Raw genomic sequence first — 18826 nt, 5'->3', positions numbered from 1 at the left:
AAAAAAAAAAAGTTCTAGAAAAAGAAAGTCCTAGAAAGGACTCCTGCATCTGATGGCAGATAAATCAGCAATTCTCTCAGCCCTAAGTATGTTGATGTGCTTATTTGCTTTTTATTATTATAACCTTTTTTAAGAAAAAGTGACTTAAGGTCCCTGGGTGGTAGCATTGTTGGTTAAGTGGCCAACTCTTGGTTTTGGCTCAGGTCATGATCTCATGGGTTGTGACATTGAGCCCCATGGAGGATCCCTCTCTCTCTGCCCCTACCCCCATGTGCGTGCACATTCTCCCTCCCTCCCTCTCCCTCAAATAAATAAATCTTTAAAGAAAAGAAGAAATATTGGCTTAGAAACAGTCACAGTAATTTTTAATGTCCCTCAAATTCAGAAAAGCTGATAATGTTTAGTTTTTAGAAATAGTCATGATTTTCTTCATATTGACTACAGGTTAATTTATTGAGAACCCACGAAGAAAAAACTGAAATATTTTCAGAGCTGCCTTCTATTGTCTTAGTCAGATATGCATAAATCATTCCTTTATTAGAGTAGAAGTGCAAGCTTGCTCTTGTGAGCAGAGCACTGGACCAGAAGTCAGGTACCTTGAATTCTGTCTACTCCTGTCTCTGCCCTTAGATAGCCATGTATCTTGGGGAAATCCCTCCCTTACCCTCTTGGCTTCAGTTTCCTTTTAGCTAAATCACTGTGGGAACAGGGTGGGTAACAGGGACTTCAGATCCTTTCTTGCCCCAAAATTCTAATTCTAATTTGGCACTTTGGGAGTGCCTTCAGGGAATTGAAATATTTTTATTCCAGTTAAGTTCAGTAGGAGGGTTATACTTGGCTCAAAAGATGATTTGGTCTTTTCTTAGGTAATTAACACGTCAGGGACGATTGTTCTGAAAGTTCTCATGGATGCTGTTCTTTGTCAGAAAAGGGGAGTCTCAGTTTTTCATACTACCCTTTGTGGCAGCTGCCGAGCCTTTGGGGTTAAAGTATAGAGACTCTAGCTTTAAGAAGGAGTTTTTTGATTGATACAAGTTGGTTCTGTGGAAGTTCTTAACACCTAGTAGGTATGTATGCTTGAGAAGAAACAGCATACTGATTTGCGAGGCTCCTGGCTATGTCGTGCATATGACATGTTATTTTTCACAATGGATTTTGCCTTTTTTCTTTATTAATTAGGAACATGTTGGATATTTATAAGATGATAGAAGTATATAGCATCACATTGAAATTTGAAGCTTCTTACATGCCCATGTGAATGTAATCTGGTTCTGATACCATTTTCTGAAATGTAGGATGATCCTTATTAGTATAAATGGTCTGAGTTTTTGCCCTGATTGGTTAGAACTGAAAAATAGATATCATAGATCCTTTCTAGGCCAAACATTCTACTAGATGCTTTAATTGTACTTACACCTACTTCTTCTTCTTTTTTTTTTTTTTTTTCTTGAGAGAGAGAGAGAGAGAGAGCGAGAGCGAACAAGCAGGGTGGGGCAGAGGGAGAGAGCGTCTTAGGCAGGCTTCAGGGCCAGCATGGAGCCTGCTATAGGGCTTGATCTCATGACCCTGAGATCATGACTTGAGATGAAATCGAGTCGGGTGCTTAACCTACTAAGCCACCCAGGTGCCCCTGTACTTAAAACTCTTCAAGGGAGATGAAATCCTCATTTTACAGAGGAAGAAGTCAGTGCATGGAGGGGGTAAATAACTTGCTTACCTTTACTAAACCCTTGATAAAGCTGGGACTCAACTTTGCTGTCTACTTCTAAAGCCTTTACCCTTCCTGCTGTGATACAGTGTTTGAAAATCTCTGAAAAGATTAAATGCTGAGGATTTAAAAACTCACTGGATATAGGGACTATGTGTTTTTATTTGTTTTCCTAACTTGACCTAATTTCTGGTAGAGGAGCTCAATAAATAATATTTGTTGAATTCTAAAATTTCTACTTAGAAGTAAAAGTCTAAGATTTTGCCTCGAAGAGATAATCTTATATACTATATAAATGATAGAAAGAGACTTGAAAACCCATAGAATGATTTATAGACCGGAATTATATAAATATTAAAAGACTGAAAGTATTGAAGAGAGTTCAATCTTATTTATGTAAAATAGAATATAAAATGTTTTGAAATCTGTTTTCAGGTTAGGTAATCATGTCTTAGATTAATGCTTCCTAACTCTTCTGTTCTTTGTAACATTTAAACATTTTTCAGTTTTCTTAGGATTTTATGTCCTTGATGAATCTATGAGAAAATGGAACAGAGAGACCTTTAAAGTCAAAATGATCATGGATTGCTCTTGATCAATACTTGTTACACGGATGTTTCAGTGAAGACCCAGTTGTCCCCTACATCTCCTTATTACAGAAATCTAAGTAATTTGCTCGGTCATTTACGTTCTTAGTACCTAGCACATAGTAGGCATTTAGTAATTTTATGATAGGAAGAAAGGAAGGAACAGAGAAGGAGAGCGAGAAGGAAAAGCCAGCCGTGTGGCTTGGTTATTCTTTAGGAGGAAGAGAATTGATCAGCTGGGGAGAGGAGACCATGGAATAGATTAGTGAGTATATAGTTTCTTTAGGAAAGAATTTACTGTCACAACTTAACAGGAAACCTTTTTTTCACCCAGCATCAATGAGGCACTAAGTATTAATCACAGGGCACTGATGTAGTCTAACAAATTGTTTGGAAAAATATAGTGTCTTTGAAAAAAATCTCTAAACTTTGTGATAGAAAAAAATGTGACTCACAAAATTTAGCACTCTTATTCTAAGCCGATGGAAACCTTTTTGTCTTTGGAATATGGAGAGCCCTCAAGCAAGTATTTTATTACTTCCAAGCAATTCCTGATCTCCCCCCCACAATAATGAATTAGGGAGCTGAAAGAAGTACTGGTAATAGCCCCCAGCTGCCCATTTCCCTAGGCTCTGAGAGTCATTGCTGCTGGGACACAAAGTCAGAAAAGAGACATCTGGAAGTTTTAATATTTAATGCTGTTACAGGCAGGAGAACTCTGGCTTAGGGTTTGAATTTGGTGGGCTATTAGTAAGAGGAGTAAGAACCCTAGTAGCAAGTAAGTGTACATAGTTTCCACATAGTTCCTCTAGCTGTGTTGCATTATAAGATTCTTTTCCTAAAAACCGAAGTAAGTAGTTAGTTTCACATTCATCTGAACTTTTGAGATAGACCATTTAGTAGGCTTAAATATTCCAGTAATCAAACTGTAAACCCCAAATTGTTTTTAGTCAAACCAGAGAAAGTCCTGTGAACTAGAAGTGCATGATAAAGTGGAGTTACTTGATGTTTTTTCTGGTTTTATGTCCTACTCATCTCAAAGTGTGGAAAGGTAGGTGGCTCTGAGTATGTTAAATCCTTACTTTGCTCTTTATAAAATATGAAGGACCACTATCAATAGCATATTAATTTTTTAAAGCCCCAATTTCTTAAAGGAGATTAAAGATTGAATCACTGCTGTATATTTTGAAAGTAGAACCCTAAACATTAGTAGTCTTACTGGAACTTCCTGAAAGTGCTAGAATGATCTAGATTTTCCATTCTGGCACAGATCTCACAAACCTTATCCCAGCAGTTTTAATTAATACCTCAGTCTGGAAATCTTAAGTTTTAAGAGAAACTCTGCAGCCTTTTTTTATACTCAAGCAGCATAATTTCTAAATCTTATCATCAGAAATGTATAAATAAGTTGAGAACTATAAAAATTTCGAATTCTCAGAATTTTTAAAATTCATGATTTAATATTAAATAAATTAGAAACTATTTGGTTTTATTTTCTGCCTTTTTTTTTTTTTTTTTTTGGTAGGATAGTGAAGTCATTTTAGATGTTTTAGTTTGTACTCTCCCCTGGGAGACTGGAATTGGGCGTGCTGTTACAACGCCATCTGCTGGGCTGGTCAGCTCATCTGTAAACATACTGCAGCTTCTTTGAGCCTGAGCAGTACTGTCCAGAAATTCTAGAAAGCACTTTATTTTAGAGTGGGAAAGATGCAGGAAATTTGGAAGGAGATTTTTTGCACAAGTAAAAATTTATTTTTACAGATAAAATTTACTGGCAACATGTCACTTTAAAAAGGTTTTGAGGGGCGCCTGGGTGGCTCAGTGGGTTAACCAGTTAAGCGACTGCCTTGGGCTCAGGTCATGATCCCAGGGTCCTGGAATGGAGACCTGTGGGTTCCATACTCAGTCCTCAGAAGAAGTCCCTGCTTCTCCCTCTGCCTTCTGCTCCTCCTGCTTGTGCCCTCTCTTTCTCTCTCTGTGTCAAATAAATAAATAAAATCTTTCAAATAAATTTTTTAAAAATTTTAGAAAGTAATATATTTCTTAATAATAATTTTTAAAAATTATTTATGTGACTATAGTTGACACACAATGTTACATTAGTTTCAGGTGTACAACTTAGTGATTTGCAGTATTTATACATTATGCTCTGTTTACCACAAGCCTACCTGCCATCTGTCTTGTTACATTGCTATTACACTATCTTCCACTGTATTCATTATGCTATACCGTTTATTCCTGTGACTTATTGAAGCTTATTAGAGGATTTCAGAATAGTAAATATTCTCCTTTTGTGTTCAAATTTAAGATCTTGATAAATGATAAAAAACAAAGATAAACATTTTCCTAGGGTTATGGGGAAATTTTTCCTCCATATATTTTGATTTCCATTTATTTACAAATTAAGGAAATGACATTTTGGGGGGTTTTAGAAAAAGAGGTTGTCTTGTGTACTATTTTGAGCAGGGATAGACTCTCACTGGCATTTGGACATTTAAGAGAGATACCAGGTTAATAAAACAAGTTGAGTAGAATAAACCTGTTGCTATACATGACTAAAAACATGTTTGAAGTAAAACTGAGTCTCTCAGATGGAAAGGCAAACTTATTTCCTCCCATAGTACATCTGTTTAGGGCTGGCTGACTAATCCTTTAAGAAGTTGCTGAGCTTCTTCCAAGTGCTGAAAACCTCATTCTGTTTTAAAAATAGCTGTATGTAATCTTATCTTCATACGTGTATTTTAAGAGTTTAACAAAAAGGATAATTATTTTTGCAAACTAATGATTTCTTGGGCCCAGACTCCAAATGAGGCTTTTAATTTTTTTTAAGGAGTCCTGGGAAAATAGTCCATGAGAGTTCAGGGTTTTGGGGAAGAGTTTTGTTTGTTTCATTTCAGTTTGATGTTAATATCTCAAATGTGTGAGAATAGGAAGCTTTTCCCTCTGAATTACAATAATAGTTGCAGATGCATTAGAATCATAGTGGTAGATGAGCAGTAGAAGCCCTCAGGAAACTCCTTAGCTTATCTGAGGACTTTTGGATTAATAATTTCATCAAACCAGCTACAAAGCTGAAATAAATTACATTGAAAATATATGTCAAAGTGAAATGAATGTAGTATTTTTAAGACTTCTCATTCATTTCTTTTATCTTACCCATTGACTTCAGCATTTGTAATCATTTGTCATTTAAATGCCAATGAAAAAGACAAAAAATAATTCTAGAGAGTGGTCCTTTTGACAGACCTCCCTTATTTTTCTTTGTTTTTCATCGCTTTGCTCCTGCACTTTTCCCTGATAGTTAATGGGGCACATTTCTCAAGCCAGACTGGCTGTTTCTACCATCACTACATTGGGCAGGTTACTTCTTTGTGCCTCCATTTCTATATCTGTGGAATAAATATCTACCTCACAGTTTTGTAGTAAAGGTTAATTAAGAAAATAGCTTGCAAATCACTTAGAATACTGTGAAGCATGGAATAGGCATTCAGAACCCCCGGATGTTCACTGTTATGATTTTTCTCTCACAGGGCATTTTCCCCTTTTCTGTTGTTTCTGACATCTCTCCCTTCAACCTCCATGTTCCCAGTTCATGTGTTTCTCTTCTATGATTAGATCAACCAATATTAATATCTTACTACTTGCTATTGCCTAATCAGATTTTGCCCTATTTTAGTCATTTCTTAATATAACAGTTGCTTTCCCACATGGTTTTCAAAGAATACTTTCAATTTCTGTGTTGTGATTAGATTGACAGATTTTTAAAAATTTCCTTCCCAGGGTAGTTTCCATTAAATGAGTTCTACTAGTTATGTTTAAGATGAAGGAGAAAAGAATACTTATTTAGTTAATGTGGTAAAACTAAATGATTTGTAATGGCTTGAATACCTGTCATCAAGGTATGTCTTCTAGCACCAAGTCTTCTGGCTTGCTAGTGGGGGGCCTAGAATCACTTAACCATAATGAAGGCTAAAATGGATGACCCTGTTACAGCTGTTAATTTAGAGAACAACATGGTGTGTCTTGTATTAGGAGTCTGTGCTATGTATTGATGTCAGCAAAAATCATTTACAAATTCTTGCTTATGACCTGTCTCTAAGATAAGTCTTTAAACACTTCCTTATGCCATTAATAGAAGACAGGAGACGAGAGCTGTGGCAGGCTGCTGTTTGATCTAGTGAACCTTTTGGTTAAAAACAATGGATATATGAGCCTTACTATTGATATTATATCCTTAAAACTTATTTTATTTTATTGAGCTAATTGTCCTTTTGATGTGAATCTAAGATATATTTCCTAAGTTATTGCATGTTTGGCAATCTCTTTTATTTCTTCTCTGTATTATATATAATAGGTTAAGGTGCTAGGTCCTCAAATGGAAGTTTACTTGTGGTTAAGAAAAAATGATTAAGACAGTAAAAAGGATAGTGTTTTTGTTTTACCTGCTTAATTAGTGGGGCTTTTCCTCATCGGGAGTTGTGTGGTTTTGTAGCTCTTAAAACAAACACCAGCATTCAGTAAGAAAGAAGCAGTATTTTGCGTGTTTTATTATATCTTGTATGGTGAGATCTCTTTTTGAGAGATAAACATATGTTTGGTGAGTTCATGTTTCTTGAAATATACATGATTCTTCAGACTGGAATCTAATGAAATAGGACTCCCATTTGAAAACCAAAGAGTTAAGGCTACAACAGAGGATAAAAGTGATCAGATGATTAGCCAGGGGCTAATAGAAATTCTGGGAAGAATGACAGATTGTATATTAGAAAGAAATACGATATCATATTCATTGAAGCTTTTACAACTAAAGATCTAAAAGAAATAATAGAAAATTACTGAAAGAGATGAATGTCTGAAACTTTAGAAATGCATGTGGTGTTGGATTAATCCAAGCAAGAAAGACTGATGGGCAGATAATAAATCACATTGTATAGGAAGTCTGCATTCCTTTTGTTCGGTACTTTTTCCTCTTTTTTTCCTTGCAAGATTCATTTAAACAGCTCTAGGCCAGTTTCAGAAAATTCAGCTCATGATTTTCATTATACCATATGTGTGTGATTCTTTGGAATAGATAAAGTATTATAAACACAGACCTCCAAATCCTTGAGTGGAGGAGGTTAATCTAAACCTTCCTTCTGTTCTGTGCCACATTGATAGCATTTTTCCTTTTGACAGTATGAACAATACAGAACACCTTTTCATATACAATCAATTGTAATGTCCCCAAACAAAAAGAGTTTGAAGAAAGGTACTGTACTTCTTGGGGAAAAAGCTATACTTCAACAACTGCATTTTGGGGGAGAATAAATAGTCATAAACTGGAAAATGTATATATATGTATTTTCATTGCAGAGAAGTATTAACTATTCTAAATTTTATTTTGCCATGGGTATGTCATTTTACTTAAAAAATTATGTGTATCTGCTTATTGTCTATCTTCATATAAATTTATATAGCAACTAGTATATTTCCTTTTTTTTCTTAATTAGTCCCACAGCACTGAATAATTGTGGAGAAATTTAGCTATGTTTACATATGTTGTTTGAAAAAAACACACTCTTCTTCTTAAACATTCGAACCTTTTAATCAGTTTTTACCATTCAGACTTGGCATTCGTTTTCTTAGTTTTTGTAGGTCTAAGGAGAAACTGAAATGTTTCCTGAAATATAAATAAGTAATAAAATTAATGTGCGTACAGAGTACACTCTTTATTCTTCTTGGATATATTCTTGTTGGTCCTTTTTTAATATATCCTTAATCTCTGGGGGAAAGAGAGATTATTACTCTGTTAAACTGAGTTCTGATTCCAGTCATCTGGGTTTCTATATACTTAAACAGAAAAGCTTAAACTCAAGTATTTACCTGTAAGCGAGTTCTATATTTTGTGACCATATTAAAAAATTTCCTAATATATGATGGAAAGTTTATAGGATTTGTTTTTTTTTAATAGCTACATCAGAAATAGGATCATTATTAAAATGCTATAAAAGCTAGTTCTTTCTTGGATCCTGTCAGTTAAAATATAAGAAGCTTCAGGTAGTGATTGCATAATAAAGATGATCCCAACTGTTAATAAAATGGAATAAAAGTTGTAAGTTTTGTCCCTTTAATATGCATAATGGTTTCCATTGAATCTTTTCTAATCAGTTTTAGGGACAATTTAAAATGTAATTCATTATACATTTCATTTTTGTTTTATAATAACATGCATAATGTTATGTGTGTTGGGAGCAAGCAGTGAAAGGAAGAGGGAGTGGGAGAGAGGGAGACTTCTGGGGGGCTGTCTCTCTCTAGTAAGAAGAAACAAGTAATCAAAATTATTAGCTGTACTTATTAAACTCCTGTTTCTTTATCAGTTATTGCTAAACTAACTTCTGATGCCTTGAACAGGGTTGAAAACATACACAAATTTTTGCGAAACTTCAAAGAAAATTTTATTTATAAATGGCCTGTAATTAAGACCATTTCTCTTACCTAAACAGTTTGTATTGGGTTTGAAATGTAAACAAAGGATACTTAATGAACTACCAGTTATTCTCTGCAGAGTTACTTATCTCCATTCCTGGTGTGTCTATACCTTTGGGATAGTGCAGTATGAGTTAATCTTTCACATGTTGTCAAAGTCCTAATGGACATCTGTGTTTCTGTATAGATTATTCTTAAATGGCTAAAAATTATAGAATTCTAATAGGAACTATTTTTATCCTTTTTGCAGCTATGTCATCTTATCTTTTAATTATTAAAACAGAGCTTCCTGCTGCTATTTCAGAATTTTTGTCTGGAGACCATACTGGGTAAGAAAAAATATTTCATGTTGTATCCACTCATTTGTTAATTCAATAAGTATTTATTAATGATATGGTAAAGTGGGAAGGACATGGAGGAACTCTCTCTTGGAGAAGAGGAAAGGAGAAATTTCTGGGAATATGAAAGACTGAGGTAGGAATGGGGAATGGTGAGAAGTATGGAGTGTAAAGGTCTTAAACAAAGGAGGGGAGGGGATCATACTGCTGTTGCTTCTCCACAAACCACGGTGGTAAAGTTACAACCGCACTTGTGAGATTTCTATTCTAAAGCATGGTTTGAAAAAATAAATGATTTGCAGGGACTTAATGATTTCATTTCCTGGTTTTTAACAATACTATAAACAATACTAAACCACAGTATACTTCCTTTCTCCTTTATTATTTATAAAATACTGGGTTCTAAAGACTATTGACTCAAAAAAAAAATAAAGACTATTGACTCATCTCTTTCTATGGGAAAGCAAACTTATTATACTTTTCCTTTCATTGCATAGGAAAAGAAATTTTTAGAAAAATACACTTGAAAAGACAGAATAAATTTTTTTAAGTGTCATCAAGTTATTTCACACAATTTCTAAACCACAGCACAAAAACCCATCAGACTTTTGGACTTAAATATTTGGTTGTTTTGCTCTAATATTTGTACTTGTTCTGGACTGCAGGGCAAATTTTCAAAATTAACTTTTTTAGCTTTTACAACTCGACTTCCATGAAAAAGTTCTACTTAGACAACTGCAAATACATATTTATATAAAAGGCAAGTATGGTATACTTTAGATCTGAATAGGAACTGGAAGTCTTTAATGATTTTTCATCATCAGAAGATACTGTGCCTTTCTGTAGTACTTTATTGTTTGTAGGGTTTCCATATTCATTTAAGTTTTATACCCTTAGTTTGATGAACAATTGCTATAAGAAAGAGCTATGTGAAGTTCACTTTTTGATTTGCTGTAAAAATATTCAGGACAACTTCCATTACTCAAAAAATTCTGTGTGACAAATTTATAGTGTAGGGCTAAGAACTCGAGGCAATTAGAAGTAGAATCAGGAACGTTAGACGAGGAGTAAGGAAGGAGACATGTGTTCTATCCATGTCAGTGACCTCAGGTAATTGATTTTACTTCTGGCCATACAATTTAATTTTGCCTTAGGTTTCTTCACCTGTCTTAATGGACATACCAATATTGCCTTCTTAAGAAAGTTGTTGAGATGATCAAATAAGATATTATATATATACATGCTCTTGTAAGCTGATAGCATAGTGTAAATGTGGAGAATTAAATTCCCGAATGTTGAATGTCAGATATATCCTCAATTAAAAATAAAGAAATTTCAATAATAATAATTATATTAAAGGTCGATTTTCCCTGTTTGCTCTGCCAGGGAGGTCAGAGTCAAATTTGAATATATTGCATAAACTGTTAATCCTAATAGTTGTCACGTGTTTGCCTTTTCCCTGCTCCTGAATTTGGTGACTTCTTTTTACATTTTTTTAATTGCTATATGTCTTTGTGGAAAGAGGAGGGATAACATGCATATAAAATTTTAGAAATAATTAAGGTAGTATGAGACAGAACTGCTATTAAAACTTAGATCTTCTTTCTCTAAATGTGATACTTTTGCCATAGCTTTCACTTTAAATCAGTTACCATTTATTTTGTTGGGTTTTTTCCTCATTTGTTTAAAAAAATAAAAATTAACCCCCATCTTACTCATATTAGTAGAAAATTGATTAAAATGATATTTTTATATGTCAGAAATGAATTTTTTTAAGGTATACTTCAAAATACTATGACCAGTTTACATCATCTGTGTTTTGTTGAAAATTGTACACCTCTCTAACAGCTTCATCTTGTTTTATATGTGAAGTACATTTGCTTGTTTTGTATTTCAGAGTTGTAAAAAACTCCAATAAGAGACTGTATTAAGTGGTTAGAATGCAGATAAATCACCAATCGACAAAGCTTAATGCTGTAAAATAATTAAGAAACAATTATGGTAATTGACAACTATCTAGGGCAGTTTATTTCTAAATAAAGTTATGTAGCATTATTTTTTCTGAGATCAATGTGATATTGTTATGCTTTTATTTTAGGGTTTGATTGACAATAAATTACACTTAAGGTCTTTCATGTGTGCTTATTTTCTATGAGATTTGATGTACCTTTGTGAAATATAAACCTTTATAAAGATGTTATCAAAAAGAAACTTTATGTTCATAATATTCTAATTTCAACAATTACTGTTAGAAGTCAGAAGCTATAATACTTATCCCAAACTTGTGAGGCATCTGTACTTTTCAGAGAATAATTTATATTTTAAAAATCTATGGCTGTTAAAAGTTGGAAGCTCTCTGTTAACATTTAATGATCTTGTCAGTGGAATATGATTGACACAATTAAGTTGTCTTGCATTTGAGTTACATAATTGTTATGGGATGTGAGTAAGATCCTAATTCAGAACATATGATACTCTTGTTCCATTCCATTCGAGAATGAAATTAAAGCAACTTATAAATAAATCTGGTTTTCATTAAAATATGGAAAAAAGCATCTGCATGCCAAAGCATTTGCAATACAGCTAAAGATTTATACTCTATATTTCATACTTGGAACATTTTTATCATATAGGATTAAATCCATAGATCAAACAAGTTTTCTAGGAAGTATAAAACTTTTTACCCTAATTCTTTTGGCTTAAAGGAATGTATATTTAGATTACAGTAGGAAAACAGGGGTTCTGTTAGATAATTCTTTTTCTCCTCTTAGGAAAAAATTTAAGGGTAGTATATTCTTCTAAAATCTTGATTTATAAAACATACTTATTTAATATGTGCTTTTGGAGATTACTTTTTGCTGGTTTGTATTTCTCAGGCTGGGTTTAATTTTCCAAGTTTAATCATCTCTGTTCTTTGGAAAATATCCATTGCCAAACACAATTCAGTTGCCTGTGACATGCATATCAAATCTAAACTACCTTTAGTGTATGTTACTGAATTGCCTTATAGTTGAATGATAAAGAAAAGCACTGTGTTTACAATTGGCTTTATTAATCGACCTTAATAAGTATAAGAAATGATTAATAATAACCAGTAGCCAAGCCAGGGATAGAGAAATTATATTTTGCAATAAAGTTCTTTTTATATTAGGAATTTAAAATTCAATCCTGTGACCAGGAGAGTGTAAAGGAAAGCACCATCTTGAGAAAAATGAGGCAGTAACTGAAAAATACCGTAAACTCAAGAGTGACTATTCAAGAGTAGAGGTCAGGAATGCCTGGGTGGCTTAGTCTGTTATGCGTCTGACTCTTAGTTTCGGCTCAGGTCATGATCTCAGGCTTGTGAAATGGAGCATTGTGCCTGTCTCTATCCCTTTCCTCCTACCTCTCCCCTGCTCGTGTGCATGCGCACTCACTCTCTCTCTCTCTCTCAAATAAATCATTAAAAAAGGGGGAGGTAGAGATTATTTCCATTTCTCCTGTCACTAAGATCATTCTCATCTTTTTGCTGCTTTTACAGACATATAAGATGAAGTTGTTGACTCAAAGGATCTGAGGTCTCTTCTTGTGCTAACATACCATAACGGTGACGCTGAGAGACTGCTGAGAGGAGGTGACGTTGTTTTCAGTCCCACAGTTCAGTGCTCTGGGCAGTCTCGTGGCTTCTGGGCATGAGTGAATTGTGGTCTGACATAGTCTAGTGATAATAGTATAAGTTGTAAAGTTCAGGATTTCAAAATGTTTATTCTTATGCAAGAGAAGAGTTTTGGATCCTAAGGATGAATGTGCCCGTTGCACAACTCCACCTTCATGATGGTAGGGACAGCAGAGCTAACACATGGAATCTGCTCTGCTGCTCCATTGGGTCTTTTTCCTCCTGACACTGCAGTTGTCTGGCTCTGATATTGGGTCCCTGAAGGAAGAAGATTTTAAGGGTAGAGCCCTGGGCTTTTTGCCAGCTCCAGAAATTTAGTTGCAAAGTGTTCCTCAATGAGGGATGTTTTGAGGTTCCCATTTTGATACTTACTCAAGAGTGACTAGAAGATGAACATGCGCAGTATCATTTTGTATTCTTAATATCTGTGCCCGTAGGTCCTCCTCCATACAGGGATTGAGAGGCTCATGTAAATGCAGGGAGCGCAGCTTCTGGTCTGTGAGTACTAGCGATACTTGTGCACAGGTTTTAGGATCTGACACAGGCATTTCCTAAAGACATGGATTAGAGTGAAAAAGGGAAAGTTGTGATCGTGGTGCTATTTCTGCTGCTGCTCCCTCTTTTGTTCGTTTAAAAGGAAGTTGTTGGCACCCACCAATACCCACTAAAGATACATTACAAAGGATTTCCTCTGAAACCAGGAATAAACGAGACACAGTGAATCATGAAGTCCATGTTAGAAGACAGGGGCTGAATCCCATGTAGGGGGAAAACCTTTTCTTTCATTCTTTTTAAATTGAAATATAATTAACATTTAACATTGTATAAATTTAAGGTGTACAACATTTTGATACACTTTTGTATTACAGGATGATTACCACAGTAGTGTTAGCTAACCCCACCATCACTGTTATATTTAAGATCTACTCTCTTAGCAACTTTCAGGTATATTATTATTGTTAACTACAATCACAATCCCCAGAATTTACTCATCCCATAACTGCAAGTTTGTACCATTTGACCAACATTGCAGTTCCCTTGGCTCCTCTACCCCCAGTCCTACTGGTAACCACCATTCTACTCTGTCTCCACGAGGTTGGCTTTTTCTGATTCTACATGTAAGTGATAAACAGTAATGATGTCTTTCTGCCTGACTTCTGTCACTTAGCATAACACCCTCATAATCCAACCATGCTGTCACAAATGGCAAGATTTCCTTCTTTCTCATGGCTGAATAATATTCCATTTATTTCACATATATTATATATATATGGTATTTAAAAATAAATGCATACATACACACCTCCACATCTTTATTCATTCATCCATTGACAAACACTTAGGTTGTTTCCATATCTTACCTACTGTGAATAATGCTGCAATAAATATGGAAATGCAGATATCTTTTCAATATCCTGTTTTCATTTCCCTTGGATATATCACTCAGAAGTGGCATTGCAGGATCACTTAATTTTTTAAAAAGATGTATTTATTTATTTATTTATTTAAGAGAGTGAGTGCAATCACATGCATGTACACGAGGGGGGAGGTAGGGAGAGGGAGAGAAATCGACAAGCAGATTCCTGGCTGAGCGCTCCTGCTTGCTAGGCTCCATCCGAAGACCCTGAGATCATGACCTGAGCTGAAATCAAGAGCCAGGTGCTCAACCGACTGAGCCACCCAGATGCCCCTATTTTTAATTTTTTTAGGAACCTCCATACTATTTTCCATAGTGGCTGAACCAGTTCACCTTCTCACTGACCGTGCACAAGGATTGCTTTATCTCCACTTCCTCACCAACACTTGTTATTGCTTTTCTTTTTGATACCCATGCTAACAAGTGTGAGGTGGTCTCTCACTGTGGTTTTAATTTGTATTTTGTGATGATTAGTGATGTTGAGCATCTTTTCATGTACTTGTTGGCCATTTGTATGTCTTCTTTGGAAAAATGGCCGTTGTTTTCCTCTGTGCATTTTTCAATTGGATTAACCACCTATCAGTTATATGGTTTGCAAATATTTTCTTTCATTCCATAGATTGCCTCTTCACTTTGTTTATTGTTTGTTTTGCTGTGCAAAAGCTTTTTGCATGTTTGCTGTAACCCTACTTATTTTTACTTTTGTTGCTTGTGCTTTTGGTATCATATCCAAAAAATTATTGCCAGGGCTGTTGTCAAGGAGCTTTCCCCCTATGTTTTCATGTTTTATGGTTTCAGGTGCTACATTTAAGTCTTTAATCTGTTTAATCCCCTCCAAGTTGATTTTTGTGAGTGGTATAAGAAAGGAGACCAATTTCATTTTTTTGTATGTGTTTACCTGGTTTTCCTAACACTGTTCATTGAAGACACTTTTCCCCCCATTGAGCGCTCTTGGCTCCCTTGTCAGTATCAGTTTGGCTGTATATGGGCACAGAGTTATTTCTGAGCTCTTTATTCGTTCCATTGGCCTATGTGTCTATTTTATGCCAGTACTATACTGCTTTGATAACTACAGCAGCTTTGTAGTACAGTCTGAGATCAGGAAGTATGATGTTTTGTTTTCCCTCTCAGGATTGCTTTGGCTCTGTGGGATCTTTTGTGGTTCCATACAAATTTTAGGATTGTTCTATTTCTGTAAAAAGTGTCACTCAAATCTTGATAGGGATTGCATTAAATCTATAGGTGGCTTTGGGTAGCATGGACATTTTAACAAATGAATTTTTCCTATCCATGAACATAGACAGGTTATCTTTCCGTTTGTTTCTTCTTCAAATTCTGTCATTGGAGTCCTATCTTGTAGTTTTCAGTGTACTCATCATCAGGTTAAATTTATTCCTACATATTTTAATTTTTTTGATGCTGTTATAATGGGATTATTTTATTTCTTTTTCAGATATTTTGTTGTTAGTGTATAGAAATGTAACTGATTTCCGTATGTTGATTTTGTTAACTGCAACTTTACTGAATGTGTCCTTTAGTTCTAACAGCCATTTTGGTTGAGTCTTTAGGATAGTCTCCCTATAAGATCATATGATCTGCAAATACAGAGTTACTATTTCCTTTCCAGTTTGGATGCCTTTTATTTTTTATTTTTTTATTTTTTTATCTTGCCTGATTTATTCTAGCTAGGATTCCCAGTACTATGTTTAATAAGAGTGGTGAGAGTGGGCACCCTGTTGTTCCTGATCTTAGAGAAAAAGCTTTCAACCTTTCACTCTTGAATATGATGTTAGCTGTAGGTTTGTTGTATATGGCCTTTATTATATTGAGGTATATTCCTTCTCTACCCAATTTGTTGAAGGCTTTTATTATAAAAGGTTTGTTGTATTTCATCAAATGCTTTTTCTGCGTCTGTTGAGATGATCGTATGATTTTTATCTTTCATCCTGTTAATATGCTGTATCATATTTATTGATTTCATATGTTCAGCCACCCTTGCATTCCAGGGATAAATTCAACTTAATCATCGTGTATGATGTTTTTAATGTGCCATTGTTTTCATTTTGCTAATATTTTGTTGAGAATTTGTGCATCTGTATTCATCAGGGATATTGATGTGTAGTTCTCTTTTTTTTGTAGTGTCCTTATCTGGCTTTCGTATAAGAGTATGCTGCCCTTGTCAAATGAGTTTGGGAGTATTCCCCTCTCTTCAGTTTTTTAGAAGAGTTTGAAAATTGGCATGAATTCTTCTTTAAATAATTGGTAGAATTCACCAGTAAAACTATCTGGTCCTGGGGTTTTCTTTGTTGGGAAGTTCTTGACACTGATTCATTTTCTTTACTCATTATCGCTCTGTTCATATTTTTTATTTCTCATGATTTTGATATATTATCTGTTTCCAGGAGTGTATCCGTTTTCTTAACTTAACATGTCAGTGGGTGACTTTAGCTACTTGGTAGAAAAAGAGGATGCATTTTCACCAGCTGGGAATTCTGAGAGTATCTGCCAAATGATTTGACCCTGATTTCATTTATTTATTTGATAGAGAGATCACAGGTAGGCAGAGAGGCAGGCAGAGAGAGAGATGGGGAAGCAGGCTCCCTACCAAGCAGAGAGCCTGATGTGGGGCTCGATCCCAGGACCCTGGGATCATGACCTGAGCTGAAGGCAGAGGCTTTAACCCACTGAGTCACCCAGGCACCCTGCCAAATGATTTGGGAAAAAAAAATCCCTGTTGTCTTTGATGCTCCAGCTGCCATATTGACATTAACTATACTTGGTTACTACTCTGCATGTGTGTATATGTGTATGTTTCAGTGAAAAGATGATTATAGAAAATTCAGAAAAGAAAGCAAATAAAAATCAGACATAATAACATCTCTTACCTAATCACTGTTTTATCCTTTTAGTTTTTCTCAAAAAGCTTTTTAAAACATAGTTAATAATCATATATTTTATATTTTCATTGTTAGTATTTTCCATTTTACTAAATTGTCTTTTTATCTAGCTGCATAGCATTCCACTGAATATGCTTTTATTGGCCTAATATTTTCTGTCGCTAAATATATAGGACTTCCCTCCAGCTTCTTAATGTTATAGTAATGTTGTATTCATAGCTTCATGCACATAGAATTCTTTATATTATAGATTATTTTCTTAGAGTACCATGTTTTTATTGCATTTGCTACGTAATGTCATTGTTTTCCCAGAAGTAGTACTAATTGACAAGATCACTAGCAATGCCTGAAGGACCAGTTGTGCCACATCCTTGAATATTACTTTTTGAATAATTTTACTAGTTTAATTTCAACAGCTTCATATTTATTTCTTTAATTAGCACCAGAGATTGGATTTTTCTTCATGTGTATTTACTAGTTATACTTCTTTCATGAATTGTTTGTCCTTTACATACTAAAGTGAGGTTTTTACTATTAAATTCTTGAGGAATTAACTCTAACTTTTTAAAAATTTCCACACATGTATTTTATATTGGAAAATTGAAACCATCTATATGCAAACAAGGAAAAAATAAAAATTGCTCATATTGCTACCACACAGAAATGTCTCCTCCTGGTATTTTAAGAATATCCTTCTGACTTTTTTGTTAATGTTCATTCAGGTTTTTTTTAGTAATCAAATACATCATCATACTTTTAAGCTACCTTTTTTTTCATTTAATATTCTCATGTCTTTATATGAAAAATGTAATATTTTTTTACTGGTAATTCATGCTCTTTCTAGAAAACTTGAAAAATATAGAAACTGTGAAGAAGAAAAGTTACCCATCATAATGCCACCAAAAGATGATGGCTATCAAGATGTTGCAGTTCCATTTTTAATCTATACTTTTCCATTTTTAATCTATGCTTTTCCTCAAAATTGCTAATCATGCTATGTATATTTAGGATGTTTTCATATCAATATATTGTTATATTATTCATTATATTATTATATGTGTAGAATTTTCTTTTTTATGCTTGTCCCGTAGTCCCATAATTTGTTTTAAAATTGTTGTGGTCTTAGATATTTGTTTCCAATTTTCAGTATTTTAACTGTTTTCAGTAACCATCTTTTTACAAATATTTTTGTTCTTATTGTTGATTGTTTGTTTGTTTGTTTATTTATTTATTTACTTACTTTTTAAGTAGGCTCCACACCTGGCATGGAGCCCAGTGCAGGGCTTTAACTCATGACCCTGAGATCAAGACCTGGGCTGAAATTCTGAAATCAAGAGTCAGACAGACACTTAACCGCCTGAGCCTCCCAGGCACCCCAACTGATTATTTATTCATTTATTTTTTGAGAGAGAGAGAGGGTACATATGAGCAGGGAGGAGTGGGGGCAGGCAGAGGGAGATGGGGGAGAATCTAAGCAAACTCCATACCCAGCACAGAGCCATCTGGAGGCTCCATTTCATGACCCTGAGATCATGACCTGAGCCAAAATTAAGAGTCAGGCACTTAACTGACTAAGCCACCCAGGCATTCCTGATTGTTTATTTTTAATAATCTTTTATAAGTATTAAATATTTGAAAATTTTCAATATCTTTTGCCGAATTGTTTTCCAGAAAGGTAATATACACAGTTTTTACCTTCACCAGTTTTAAAGACTTATTTATTTATTTTAGGGAAAGAGTGTGTGTGCACTTGAGCATG

General features: G+C 34.5%; 1 protein-coding gene across 3 annotated transcripts in view; it reads left to right on the top strand.

The window, feature by feature from the left end:
• Positions 1–18826, top strand: part of SLC38A6 (solute carrier family 38 member 6) — a 72417-nt gene that overhangs the window by 24044 nt on the left and 29547 nt on the right. For all 3 annotated transcript variants that reach the window (XM_032875254.1, XM_032875256.1, XM_032875255.1), the window contains one exon: positions 9011–9089. In XM_032875254.1, coding sequence (XP_032731145.1) covers positions 9011–9089 — 79 coding nt within the window. The remainder of the gene's footprint in view (positions 1–9010; positions 9090–18826) is intronic.

This window comes from Lontra canadensis, unplaced genomic scaffold (assembly GCF_010015895.1).
Source record: "Lontra canadensis isolate GAN:19392208 unplaced genomic scaffold, GSC_riverotter_1.0 scaffold55, whole genome shotgun sequence".
Taxonomy (NCBI): Eukaryota; Metazoa; Chordata; class Mammalia; order Carnivora; family Mustelidae; genus Lontra; species Lontra canadensis.
Note: the sequence above shows the minus strand (reverse complement) of the source record. Positions and strands in the feature narration are given on the sequence as shown.